The sequence below is a fragment of the Acartia tonsa genome, chromosome 5 (genome assembly GCF_053477335.1).
Source record: "Acartia tonsa isolate MP-2025a chromosome 5, ASM5347733v1, whole genome shotgun sequence".
In the NCBI taxonomy this organism is placed as follows: domain Eukaryota; kingdom Metazoa; phylum Arthropoda; class Copepoda; order Calanoida; family Acartiidae; genus Acartia; species Acartia tonsa.
In genome coordinates, this window is record NC_137264.1 from 43,230,010 (window position 1) to 43,244,701 (window position 14,692).

Genomic DNA, 14,692 nt, shown 5'->3' on the forward strand with positions numbered 1-14,692 from the left:
ATACTAGTGTAGATTTCTTACATTTTTCCATAACATTTTGTAGAGTTTTAACATTCTAGATGTGTCAGAATATGTAGAGTAAATTTTCTATTCTTGTCCCAATTCTTGCATTATATGTATATCTGACAAGAAATCATGTATGAATGTACATTGGAAAATGTCGTACAAAGAAAGCATTTCTTAAGGTTTGTCAATAAAACAAAAAGTAAACATTTAAAATTTAAGTAGATATAAGAAATCTTACTTTAAACTTTTGGTAGAATTTTTTTTGTAACATTTGAAAGCAATTCTAAAAAGTTTTTTTTTCATAACATAACATTTAGAGTTTGTTTAAATCTTTGTGTTCGAGTATAATCCTTACCTAACTCCACTTGCTTTGGTTAAAATCCACCAGACTGGAATTTCTTTCACACCAGAAGAATATTTCAAGGAATTTCTTATGGAATTTCCTTCACTGATATCCAACATGATGTTGATTTGAACCAGCAAATTTTTTTACTATGATAGTTCTATGAAATCTAACAATAGATGTATTAGGCATAACATGTACTTATTTCGATACACCAACAAACCTCCTAAAGGGACAAACGTCCTAATGCGACAAACGTCCTAAACCTCATAATGCGACATACATCCTAATGCGACAAACCTCCTAAACGACATACCCCCTAATGCAACAAACCACCTAAAGGGACAAACATACTAATGCGACATTTCTTAAGTAAAACGTCCTAAAATTTTTCAAAAGTTAAAAAATAAAAAAAATCTTTCAAAATTTGAGGACAAAATCCACCACTGCTGTTAAAAAAGTTGAACAATAAAATCCAATATGGCAATAAAACACACAGGGACGAAATTCAAAACCGAAATTTATTTCTTGAATAACTTTGTCCACAGGGTGAAATTTAAAAATCCGTCCGACAGTCGGTGTTGGCTACCCAACGGCATGGTTTTGAACCCGATACAACCTTGCACTAAAAATATCGACCCTTACCTCACACTTAATAAATATGATATCACTTGAAAAGTTTTTAGGGGGTTTTACTTAAAAGATGTCGCATTAGGAGGTTTGTCGTTTAGGAGGTTTGTTGCTTAGGACGTTTCTCGTTTAGGAGGTTTGTCGGATTAGGAGGTTTGTTGCATTAGGACGTTTGTCATAGTAGGACGTTTGTTGGTGTACCCTTATTTCATTTAAAAAGACTTATTTGGGGTTCTTTTACTTGAGGATAATTCTTTACCATGGAGTGCTTTCATCAATGATTTTAAACCTACCATGGACTAATACTGAACTACCCGGAAAATTTCAGAACAGCTATATCAAAGAAGATCTTCTTTGAGCTATATATATCTTTGTGGATATAAACAAAACTTACTACTTTAGAGATTAAAAGATATTAAACAAGTTTTACCAAAATCAATTATTTGTTGTAAAATTTGTGGTAAACGTTTGTGATAATTACTTCCTATTTAGCTTAGAGCTTCAAGTAGAAGTAAAATTATTCTTGCTATGCATTGTCTCAAGAACATAATAAGTATTTGACTGTTTCAAATGCAAACTATTCCAGACCACAAAAGATCAAAGATGTAAAAATATTTTCGTTTAGGAACAGAATACTTTGGAATAAATTCTAAATACATTTTTGAAAGTATATTTTTTGTCATAAACTTAACCTTAGTTGAATAAGAAAGTTATCTACAGTGTAGAGTGTAAAGTTTTAAGTAAAAAGCTGAATTTATTGTATTTATATTGGGAAAGGAATTATTGTAAAGTTGTGGTATCAAGAGGGAAAAAGTTTTATAGAAAATTAAATAAATATTTGATGACTTCACACTTCATAAGTTCTTACATTTTCATAAAAACTAGGTTTTGATTAAGATAAGTAATTAAAATGTTATATTTTTTTCAAAAGAAATGATTTATATAAAATTATGTTGTTTTATGACACTAGTGTTTGTATTTGGCACTGGCAGTCTTTCTATCCATCCATCTATCTATCTATCTATCTATCTAATGTTTATTTTCTAATGTTCCCATGGTATTCCTAATGGTGTATCTAAAGAAACTACTGATTTCCCAAATGGTGATATTGTTATATTGTTTGTTTGTGTGTCTTTCTGTTTTTGCTATTCACTTATGGCATAACATCTCTATAATAATGGCATTTACATAGAAATATTTATAAAATTTAATGGTTGTCTATTTATTTAATAATATGAATATATCCTCCTGATGCTTGACTTTTTTCTTTAATAAAACAGTTAAAGCTGTAGCTGAGTTTACAGTTTAAAACTGATCATTTATCTAACATGTTTTATGAAAGAAAACTTCATTATTTGCCATTGTGTTTCCAGCTGTAAGTCAACAAAAACAATTATGAATGATTTCAAACAATTAATGTTTTACGCTATTTTTGTAAATTTTGTCCTTGTTTATATGTAACAGAAAAGCCTATACTGCCAACAAATATTCCATAAGCTATAAGCTGGAAAATCAATCAATTGAAAGGGCTCACATACACAATATACATATTAACTACATCAGAATATACAGTGTGATCAAAGTTGTCAATAAAGTTCATTATTTTTTACTTTTTATCACATAAAAATCATGATAATCTGCACTTAAAATTACATTTTATTTTGCAAGTGGATTTGATAAAAAAAAAGGACAACTCAAGCTGGTGTTTTTTTTATTTTAGGCTATTGAAAAGATTTTAGGACACGCTGTTTATAATGTCATTTTAAAGACAATTTCTATTGACCACACTGTATTTATATGGATAGGGTTGCTAATAATGCTGTGCTTATCATCTGTGTAATAGTATTCACAAAATACACTGTCTAGGTTTCGGATAATTTAGATATTAAATACACAATCAAAGGCCTTTTTTATATCAACATTATAAACAATGTTAACTTTCCTGTCAATTTTATGAATACTTGTTAATTACCTGTTACCTAATTGGGGCGGGATTTACCTTCGAATTATTCAAGTGATCATCTAGAGAATCCAAGGGCATCATCCGCTTGTAATGGGAGGCAATACTCTAACGCCCACTGGTGGATATTAGGTTAAGTAGCATCCAACAGGCAACCAATCCTTTGATTGCACAACCTTTGTCAGAAAGGCCTTATCTTCGCATGTTGAGTTGAGCCTGTTTATGGGCAAAGGCATTCCCCTTTTCTAATTATTTATGTCTTGCACCTGACATAGCAGCAGCATTAACCATTTTTAATGACTTTAGTTTTGATGAGGTGTCGGACCGAGATTCAAATCTATCACCTCCCCTGCATTTTAGAATCGGATATCCCATTGCCAAAATTCTCCTGGAATTTTTTGCATCAAATTTAGGTGTTTAGTTAAAGAAGTAAAATGTTTAACTTAAGTAGCCAGAGATACTTAGAGCAACAATATACAACTTGAGACCAATCATTCATACCATAATCTTATGCCATTAAAATTGATAGAAATTACAGTTAAACTATAGGGAAAGGAGAATAGTTATTTCTCGCTGGTTTAATCTTATGATTGTACATTTTTATATTCGTAAAAAGCTGGAAATAATACGATGCTAGACATAGTTTTTTGGTATGGATGAGAACCGGTTCTTATCCACCAGATTCGAATGAATACGAGAGAAAATATTGTTGTTAATTTAAAGCCGTATTTAAAATGAGATTCAAAAAACTTCCGAACGTATCAGATAACAATCTTTCAATTCAAATATTTTTCAAAATTTTCTGGCGTTTCAACGTAACTCAATTTATTTTATAAAATATGCACATAACCTATTGCATCTCTCAATATAAGTGAACATTTAGACAATTAAAAACGCCCGACTGCTGGAATTTTAATAACTTCTTAGTAACAAAGATAACTGCTTTGCTTTACTCATATCAATTGATATAAGTAAAAAGAAATAATGTAAAAAAGCTAAAATAGAATATGACATAAGGAAATTACAGTAATATATAGGTATCGGCTCAAATATGTAATTGGGGAATTGTTGGGATAGTAAAGTTTTGCTTTCATTATTTGATTAGCATCAAATAGAATACATAGATATTAGGAAATTACATCAAGGCTCGACAGTCGCGACTAACATTCAAATTTAAACCCGTTTGGATGTTTAATTTTTTTTAAGCATAGCCATATTTGGGTCAGGTTAAGACTTCTAGCTGATTGTAAACTGTTCATTTCCCTGAGGCTTACAGACGTCTGATACACGGCTGCTGAGCACCGCTAAATATTGCTGCTTAATAAATCACAAAAAAAAACAGCTGAAACAACAGCATTCTTTTAACAATAAAGCAAAAACAGGGAAATGCTGTGTTGCTTTGCGAGTACCTTCGTGTGATCAGCAGTAAGAAACGTACAGTACAATAATTATAGTCAAAATAAGAATTGTCGACCAACTTATTTCTATACTTTTGTATTTAGGTATGCATTTGTTTTCTTAATCATGTGTCTGTCTGCACGAAAAAGTTATCTATGTTATCATGATTAAGTTTTGATATGTATCAGCACTTTTAAAAATGTGGATTCTTATTACATGTTTTACCTCTTTATGTTTTACAGGTTCCACGACAAACATAGGAGTCCCAAACGTAGGAGTGGAAAAACATCAGAGTGGACAAACGCAGGAGTCCCAAACGTCGGAGTGGGACAAACGTCGGAGTTATCAAACGCAGGAGTCCCAAACGTGGGAGAATTTTTTTTCAATTTTTTTACACAACCCACTTAGTTTTTCTTAAATAGTTTTTCTTAGTTATGTTAGGTTATTATATTGTCATTATTTTGTAGACAGGGGTATACAAAATTTCAAAATTCATACGTTTGTCCACTCCGACGTTTGGGACTCCTGCGTTTGTCTACTCCGACGTTTGGGACCCCTACGTTTGTCGTAGAACCGTTTTACACTTTCTTAAATGAATGTTTAACTATTTAATAAATGCTAAGGCTCAATCCCTCAACACCAACATCAACTTTATGTTATTGAAAGAGATTTGTAATTTTATCATAAAACATTTGAGAAGCTCTTTAAAGTGCCTCTTTTAAAAATGACTCCATACAATACAGTTGACAAATGATAGGCCAATACAGAGACTATATTACCAATAGCAGGACAGTATACATTTTAATTGACTAATGGTAGGCTATATTTATAGGTACTATAAAAAGCTTCATATTTTTTCTTTACTTTTCTTATTCGTTCTCTTTTCCTCTTTAAGATTAACTTTTTGTCACTTACTGTTAGAGATACATTTCAATAAGCATAATTGACTTTTTAAAACAAATTTTAAATAACATCCATTTAACTCTATTAGACTGGACACCATTAAAAACCATTTTACCTGTATGTGAAGACAGGGGTCCACCAAACCAAACCATAATACTTGTATAGTAGCTTCGCCACTGGTAATGTTTTATTTACTCTCCAACTTTTTGAAACAAACTTAAACAAATTGAAAAATAAATAATGCCTCAAGTTAAAAAACAAGTACGATTAATTTTATTGTTGTTCATTTTGTTATATGAAGATTTTTTTGTCTGTAGCAAAGGATCTCACTAACCACTGAACCGATATGGTTCCCCTTTACTATGTAGCTTTGCATAGGTTCTGTGAAGATTTAAGACTATTTCGGGGGAAGGTACTACCATCCTCCAAAGAGAAATCGTACCCTTCCCAAAATTTTTTTTTACTATTTTATGGGTGAGGGATCGACTTTTACCAGTACCCCACCCCGCTCTTCCCCTTCTGAAGTTCCCCGATAGTCGCGTCGCCGATAGTACACATATATATATATATATATAAGCTAAATGATGATAAGTAACAAAGTCTCATTTCTCTTTTGGTTCCTATTTGTTTTGGTTGTTACTAACCTACAAACGGACATCCATCCAACTCACAAGACTGAAAGAGTAGCTTTGCTGCATAAGATAAGAATGGTTGTGTCAGAATTGAATAACTTTTTCAATAATATCTATTTGTCTACTTCTTTTCATGGAGTAGTTAGGGAGAGTGCAAGTTTTGTGTTATATTTGATATTTTTAATATAATTCTTTGAATTTGATTAGAAGGATTTGAAATATACCATTAATTTTAATCCATTAAATTTTCTTAATTATTATACAGTATATCAGCAAAGAATAAGTGTCTTTTAGTAAAAGTAAGCAAAATTGTAGATAGAAGCTCCTTATAGTGCCTCTAAAAAATGACGTCATACAATACAAATAACCAATGATAGGCCAGTACCTAAATACCGAATGGTAGGTTAGTATACATTTTAATTGACCAATGGTTAGCCAGTAAGAAGTTTCTTGTAGATAAATTAATTTGCACCCTAATCTTGGCGGAAGATAAATTTATTGTACAATATCCTATCAAAATAACATTTCTCTATGTTAACCCCAGCTTGTTTTTACTAATGACGCCTCTGCAAGCACTGAAAGGCAATATGTCTGAAGTAGGTCTTATTTCTATCATTCAATTTTCCTATACTTATATCTATATGTATATCTTCTATTCATAGCATATTCTATAATTGTGTTGATTCGTCCGTCCGTCCTTCCTGCCAAATTACATGTGTCTCGAGCAATGAGCACCAATACTAAAAAAGCTCATAATAACAAAATTATAGGGGAGAAAAAATGGACACAACCCAATCTGTCCCGATTTTGTATCACTTTAAAAAGTGCGATTCCAGTTACGTCATATACGTTTTGGGAAAGAAAAAGGGAAGGGGGGAAGAAAATCTCTTCAAAAGAGATGGGAGAAAAGGGAAGAGATTTTCTTCCCCCCTTCTCTTTTTATATGACTTCACAGAAATCGCACTTTTCAAAAGTGATACAAAATCGGGCGGATTGGGTTGTGTCGAAAAAATGCATAATTGATTTTTTTTCATTACAGTTTCATCAATAGCCCAAAAGAATTTGATTCTTTTTGTTCAGAAAATAAACTGTTTTTCCAGTATGGCTTCAAAACCGATTGATATCATTATGGTTAGGGCATATTGAAAAATCATGTATCACAACGTATTACAGACAATTTTCCACGAATATTAAAATAAAAAATATAAATTGATATTAGTTTTGTTAGCCCGGACCTTCGGTCTATAGGGGCTAACAAAACTGGATTTTTGAAATATGATATTTTGGATATAATCATTCTCCTTTATCAATATACTATTGTTATCCCCTATTGCTCTAGGTTTATACCAATAATAGAAACGTTCAAGTATGTTTAAGTTTATTTTTAGACAAGAATTTCTTTTTTAAAACATATAACTTTTTCTCTTTTCTAAATAGTAGCTGTTCTAAAATTAAGTAGGGTAAATTCGGTGATTTAGGCATGTTTAAATTGTTTCATTTATATCAAAATTGGCAAGATGATTCCTGTTGTAGTTAGGTAACATTTGGGATTGATTTTGACTATTAATTTAAAACATGTTATTTTATAACTTTTTGGCAAAAAAAATTATGTGATATAATTATCCTATTTATCTAATCCTTGATACCTTTTTATCTTTTAAATTCTTAATATAAAGTTAACCTCCAAGATAATTCAATCAAATCTAACATTGACCTCTATTAATAATAGATATTATAAACTAAATTTTAAGTTTGGGATGCATTAATTAATTAATAAGGTTAAAAATCTAGGCTTAAAATTTTGACAAAATTAGGCCAATATGTCGAAGTTTAGTCTTATATCATTGAGTTTTCAACAGATGAGTAAAGCCAAGAAAATTTTCAAAAACTAAATATATTTTTAACTATCCTATTATATAATGTAGTAAGAGAGTTTTGTCTGAATCTTAAGATCTCAATAACCACTGAACCGATTGGGTACTCAATTTAAGGTAGACTTCATATAGGTTCTGTGATAGTGTTGGTATTTTTAATTTCAGATTAGAGTCTTGGTATGGTTTTAATCTATTTTTCTAACCCGTCTCTGTCCTTAAGAGTCCCTGAAAGCTAGGGGCGTAGCCGCTAGTTTGATATCATAAAGTAATAGAAAATATAACATGATTTAAACTAAAGTTGTATTTTTTTAACATAAAACATTTATTATCCATTGTCCTATCTCTGTAACCCTGCTTATTGTGTATTAACACCATCCACCCTGACCTAATAACACATATCAGTTTAATATGATATTAAACTAAATTTAGGTTCACTAAAACAGACAAAATTTAATAGATTAACTATTAGTATTATTCTACATGGTCTTTCAAGACAAATGATTTTTTTTAAGAACTTAATTATGCACAAAAAAAAATATATAAAATACTTTAGATATTTGAAAACCTAGCTTTACCCCATCCCCTCCCCTGCTACTGGATGAAAAAAAACTAACCAATAATCGATGTCCATATTAGCTAGCATAATTGACAAATTTTTTTTACATATTTCTATATATTGTACATCCATTTGCACAGAAAGAAATTTACATTCCACACTATGGGATGGCATTTTTTCAGCCTATTATTATATACACTCTCTTGGCAAAAACCCTTTGCACGCCACTGATTGTATGAGTTAATAGATTTTAGAGGGTTGCAATTTTTTTACCCTTTTTTATCCACGGGAAAGGGGGGGGGACTTAGGAAGAAAAAAATAGGCTAAAGACAATCAAATAAAAAAATTCAAAAAGGACACTTTTTTTCATTAGTTCTAACATAATTATGATTATTATTATAATTATGATTATTATTGTGAATGACTTTTCAAGTCTATTTGAAATATATTTGACCTTGCCTGTACTGTTTTAGGGACAGGGTAGGACATAAAATTTCATTAAAGAATTACAGACCAGGACACATTCAATTTGTAGAGAAACGTAGCAACTAAAAACATTTTCTATTAACCCAAATATTTGGAAATAATTTATTTGAATCAGATACAAAATTTGCACTCAATCAATCAATCAATAGTGCAGTTTTATTAGCGTAGCTATCATTTTAATAGACTGTGTTTAGACGTCTGTCCGTTAAACTATATCGGTAACCACTGAACTAATTGGATTCTAATCTTCAGAGAATTTACCTACTGGTCCTGTGGTGGTTTTATGCTATTTTCTTGGGGGGTGGGACAACCCTAACCTCCCCCTCCCCCCAAAAATCCCCCCCAATTTTTTTAGGATTATTTTCGCATATGTTTTGCAAATTCGCCATTTATTCGCGAAAATTGGCGACCCATTCGCAATTTTTTCGGCTAGGTAGGTATTAGAAGATGTAATAATTTCCATTCTCACATAATTGTTTTAGGCGCGTACATATTTTTTTTATTACCTCTTGGGGCAAAGCCCTTAGAGGCTAGAGATGAAACCGCTAGTGTGTATATATTATACTAATCATATTTTCTATACTATCTATCTATAATTTCCTATCTTTTTTTCCTCTCTTGTAACGTATACAAATTTTGCATTTTTGGGCCTTTTCTTTTCCTCACCCTCTCTCCCTTTATTATTTTTAGCCTCTGTGTATCTTACACCACATATAATTTATTCTCTCCGCCTCTCTCTATCTTTCTCTTTCTTTCTTACTGTCATTATCTTTATTTTACTGTCACTCCCTATCTCTTTATTTCTTTTTTTCTCTTTCTTTTACTAACCATGACATTTCTTCAACGCTCAAATCATCTGTTTCTCTATTTTTACTCTCTTTTCTTTTCTCTCTCTCTCTCTCTCTCTCTCTCTCTAAAAGATGTGTTTCTCTGAGAGCATATATGGTTCTGTAAAGCAAATGTTCGAATGTTGTGAAGAGCCGGGTAGTAGCTGGCCTGAGTACGGTCCAGCTGGCATGTCCTCCCTCCGTGCAACCAGTCGTGATGCAACTTCAGTCAGAGCAAGGACGCAACATTAGCTTCAAGTGCTCTGTTACAGGTAACATTTGTTACAGTGTTACCAATAGTTCAGTTTGTGTTACAAATTTTTTTTGTTGATTTTATATAGTTATTTTCTATAAAATTTGTATAAAAAATGTTTGATTGAATGGTCAGTAAGAGTTGTTACACAAAAAATTGTAACATTGCCCCAAGTGCATTTGATCAGGTAACATTTGTTACCATTTAAATTGTAACATTAGTCTAACGTACGTTTTACAGGTAAAATTTGCTACGGTGTAACTGTTAAAATTTTAATTATTTTAGGTTTCATAAAATAAATTCCTAAATAAATTGTATTATAAAAGTGTTACAGTACCAGTATTTTATATTACTAAAATATTTTTTACATTAAACTGTAACAAGTAAAGTTTGTTACAATCACTTTTAATAATGATTTAAATAATGATGCCTTATAACAATATAATCTAATTGTGTATCTTAAATTATTAAAGTTACTTATCGTTTAAAAAATTTCACTTAAAAGTTGCTTCTTAAAGTTGAATTAGTGTTTGACAGGGATCGGCAGTTGCGCCTCTGCCGCGCATAAGCCTAAAACAAATTTTCTCAAAAAGATGGATTGTCTGTTTAGTAACAGGTTTTGACATCCAGCTGAATTCTAAAGTTATAATATGACGAATTCACTATGGCTTAAACGAGGCTGACGTGCTTATGTGGAGCCATGATATTTGGTTTTTAAAATCTTTTGTTTGGTATTTTTTATTAAACAAGTGGCTACGCCCCTAGAGGACAGACAGACAGACACCGTACTACTTTGTATTATAGATAGATCTTTTTACAATTTTCAAAATTATAGAAAGCTCTATGAATACGTACTGTACAAAATTTTGACTATGAATTTGCCTGCCATCAATTTATATACATTTTATATGTAAATATGTACTTGAAGCTTTTATTATTTGTGCAACACTACTAAAGAATAACAAGAACAACTGTTTTCAAATATACGCAGCAATAAAATGCTAAAAACAGTATAATGATAAAAGAATAGTAAAAGAATATTCAGTAAGGGAATTAAATCTTCTTTAAAATCTATTATTGACTTTTGCACGGACGAACATAGCCTAATTTTATAATTAAAGATACTTTACTAGAAATACTATTATGCCTTTTTTTATAATAGTCACTGCAGTTGCTGTAAAATAATCAGAGATTTAGTGATATTTAAAAAAAAAACTTAGAAAGTAAGATGAAAAAGCTTATTAGTTTGTATGCCTTACTAGATGCCTCACCGGCGCTAAAATCTCTATCCCTTTATTTTTGGATATAGTTTAGTTTTTCCTATGCCTAACCCACGCGGGGGTCCATACATCCCCTGCAGTACCTGTACCTGCAGTGCCCTGACCTGCGAGTCAACCCAGTACCCATTTTGCCCTTGCCTTACCTGTCCTAAATTAATGTACACACAAACAAAAATCTACCCTTCCTCCCTTATCCTTATTTTCAAATAATTTCAAAATATTGAGGTTCTGTGCTCGGCTAGGCACATAATCCTTATAATAAAGTAACAGGATGTATGTGTGTCTGTTTGTCTGTACCGAAGGATCTCGCTGGCCGCTGAACCGATCGGATTCTGGATATCTTCTCATAGGCCCGGGAAGTTTTTAACCCCAGAGAAATCGACACAATAAAAAAATAAAAATGACGCCCTGTGAACATTTTTGCAATTAGCTAAAAACATAACTAACACCATATATCGGCGAAAATATTATTTTTGGTAAATACCTGATTTAAAAATAGATTGAAAAGAAACAATTTTACGTGTCCATAGAGGCGTAGCCGCTAGTACATAATATAATAGGAATATGAACATCGTAAATTATACATACTTTATCGTATGCCTGGAATTTGTATTTTAGTGTGACGGTTTTTTTTACAGTACTGCCATTAATATTACCATCCGCGCGTATAAGCCTAAGTGAAATAGACATAATATAAACTTTAAAAAGCAGCTAAATGTATGAACCTTTTCCTAAACAAACAATCAATCTTTTCAGATTTAAATTTTTTATACAAGCAGATTTAAATTTAAGACTTATTCGTGGCTGAGGTGGGGCTGCCGAGTCTTGCTATTGGGACACGAAGTGGTCGAACATTAAATAAATTTGATTAATTTTTTAAGGACAACCGACATTTTTCCACAAAAAGTTTACTTAATGTATTATTAATTCTTTTAAGCCAAAAAATATACATAAAAAGATTGATTGAACTTATCTGTTTACCCTTGATGCCTGAAAAATGCACATAGATAGTTTATACCTGTGCAAAATTACTAGTTTCTGCATTTATATTCATTTACAAAACATATATTTCTTATATTATATCACCATTATTCCTATTTTATATGTTTCTAATATTTAGAGTAGCGCTACTACTACTCTACATGTATACATAAGTATTAAATAATACTTAGTAACATCCACATTTTTACATTTATATGACATCCAAGCTTTTATTTGGTTAGTGGGGTGATGTTAAATGAGGATTTTCAAAGTTTAGGGAGGGGGGTTAATATAATGTATTTTCCAAAACATTTTGGTTGTACCTACGGGACTACAAAATCGTCTAGGGGGTTAGGGGTTGGGGTAAAACCTCTGTTCACCCTCCCCTTCCCCCCCCCCCCATGGACTTAGTCACTATTATTATACATTTTAAATATTTTTCGTATTATCTTTGGTTATTGTAATTTGGCATGCAATGCAATGGACAAAGAATAGTGGACAAATATTTTTATTTAGTTTTAAAATAATTATGATAAAATGTTTCAAGATATTAAGATCTTAATATCAACGCTATTGCTTAACAGAAATGTCTTAAATAGTGAACTATGAAATAAAAAAGAAATTGTCATAATTTTTAACAATTATATAGTATCGTACTTTAGTTTACTATAGAAAACTGATTTTTTTTTATTTCAAAGCTTCTTATGGGCACTTTACTATTTTTATTATCGAAGCTACTTTTTCAGTAAGTGTGTAATTTAAAGTTTTTTTTCGTTATTAAAACTTCATTATTTTTCTATCCTGATAATCTCTCCCTCTTTCTTTATGTGGTCTAATATAAATAGTCAGCTTATAGTTTTAAAAATCTTTGCTAGAAATGAATATAATCGTCGATGTTTCTCCTGCAAATAAATTTACTTTTCAATATCTAAAATTTGTCAACTTAAATGTATGAAAAATCCGCCAAATTGAAAGACAATAAACTCCCAACTTTGTGAAATCTAAATGTCTCATAAATATTGCTCAAGTGTATGTTTCCATGAGAGATTTAGGGCAATACTTTGATTGCTTGGCAACGAGGCAAGATGGCAATAAATTTGATTATGCATGTATTTTACATTTATCACCCGAACTTACTTTCATAAAAGATTGAAACACAAGTATGTAAGCCTGAAAGTTAGTCTATCCTAAACCTAAAAAATCTCACTAACAAATGCATCGAACCATAATGACAGCTTTTTAGGCGTCCAAGTCATGTTATTATCTTTTCTGGACCAAAACATCAAAATTAAATGTTGGAGCAAAGAACTAGCCTCAGGACATCAAATTTGTTTAGAAGTATACACAATAAAAATATTTTCATTTATTCAAATTTCTCAAAACAGTTTCATACCTTGAGAGCTTTAACTACATAATTGACTAAAAATCAGTTTCAAACTAATAAAATAATTATACCATGTAAATTTAATGCTAAAATTATGTTTGTAAATATGTTTAATATCTTCTGGTTGTAACGCGTTCAAAGATAATATTTAAGATTTAAAATGTACGGACAATGGAAACTTTATATAGAAAAATCAAATTTTCTGGTATTTATAATAACTTGAATATAGGAGGGCGGTTACATTGGACTAGAAATAGGACTGGAAATTAACCTGGTGCTTTAAATTTCAAATTTTCTTTCATTTGTTGGCATAAAAAGATTGGGTAGTTATATTAAATATTGGTTGGTTGGTTCATACTAGCACTGTCCCAGTTGTTAGATCAATGATTTTAATCTACATTCTACAAAGGGGGTTATTTTATTTTGCCATAGAATCCTTGAGAAATTGTTAATTATTGTAGGTTTGAATAAAACAAAGCATTTGATAACTCTGGTGTTAGAATCTATTAAAGACTTACAGAGACAAAAGTATTGACTTTAGAGAATGGATATAGAATACATGGACATTGTGACAGGGGAGTTTTACCGTCAATTTTAGTTGCTTATATAGTCCTCAGGTATTCGTCAAACCATTCCTCCATGGTCAAGGAACATTAGGGGGACGAATATGGGATATATTTATATTAGCCAGCTGGGGAAATTATTTTATTAGGATATGCGAGAATATCCAACAATATCTGGATATTCTAAATCCATTTTGAAGAGAGAGGCTTTGGAGAAAGGTAAATAAATGATGGCTTGGGTATAAACTGTACAAAAATTTCCATAAAATAATGTATATGATACATTTTCACTGTATTTTAATATGCTTTCTGGTCTGAAGGTCCTGAAAATTATCGTTCGTTCCATTAAGTGAAGGGTTATGTATGTGTTAAAGTATTTCAGAATTGTATTTCATTTTTGTGCTATAATCAATAATAATCGTTTTCAATTACGAAATTCCCATGCCAGCCATATTTGTTTCTTTTTGGATCTTCTTTCCCTTGTTGATATAAATAATTTTCAATATGCCATAAATAACATAAATAAGATGGAAAAAATATAATACAATATTGCTATTATGTAGATATTGCAATAAATATATTTACAGTACACGGATTTTCTTATTTTAAAAGATAA

The 14,692-nt window shown here is 30.9% G+C and overlaps 1 protein-coding gene across 5 annotated transcripts in view; it reads left to right on the plus strand.

The window, feature by feature from the left end:
- The window catches only part of LOC145319582 (uncharacterized), a 189,079-nt gene that overhangs the window by 77,769 nt on the left and 96,618 nt on the right, over positions 1-14,692 (plus strand). For all 5 annotated transcript variants that reach the window (XM_080161791.1, XM_080161789.1, XM_080161792.1 and 2 more), the window contains exon 15: positions 9,767-9,887. In XM_080161791.1, the coding sequence (XP_080017917.1) occupies positions 9,767-9,887 (121 nt within the window). The remainder of the gene's footprint in view (positions 1-9,766; positions 9,888-14,692) is intronic.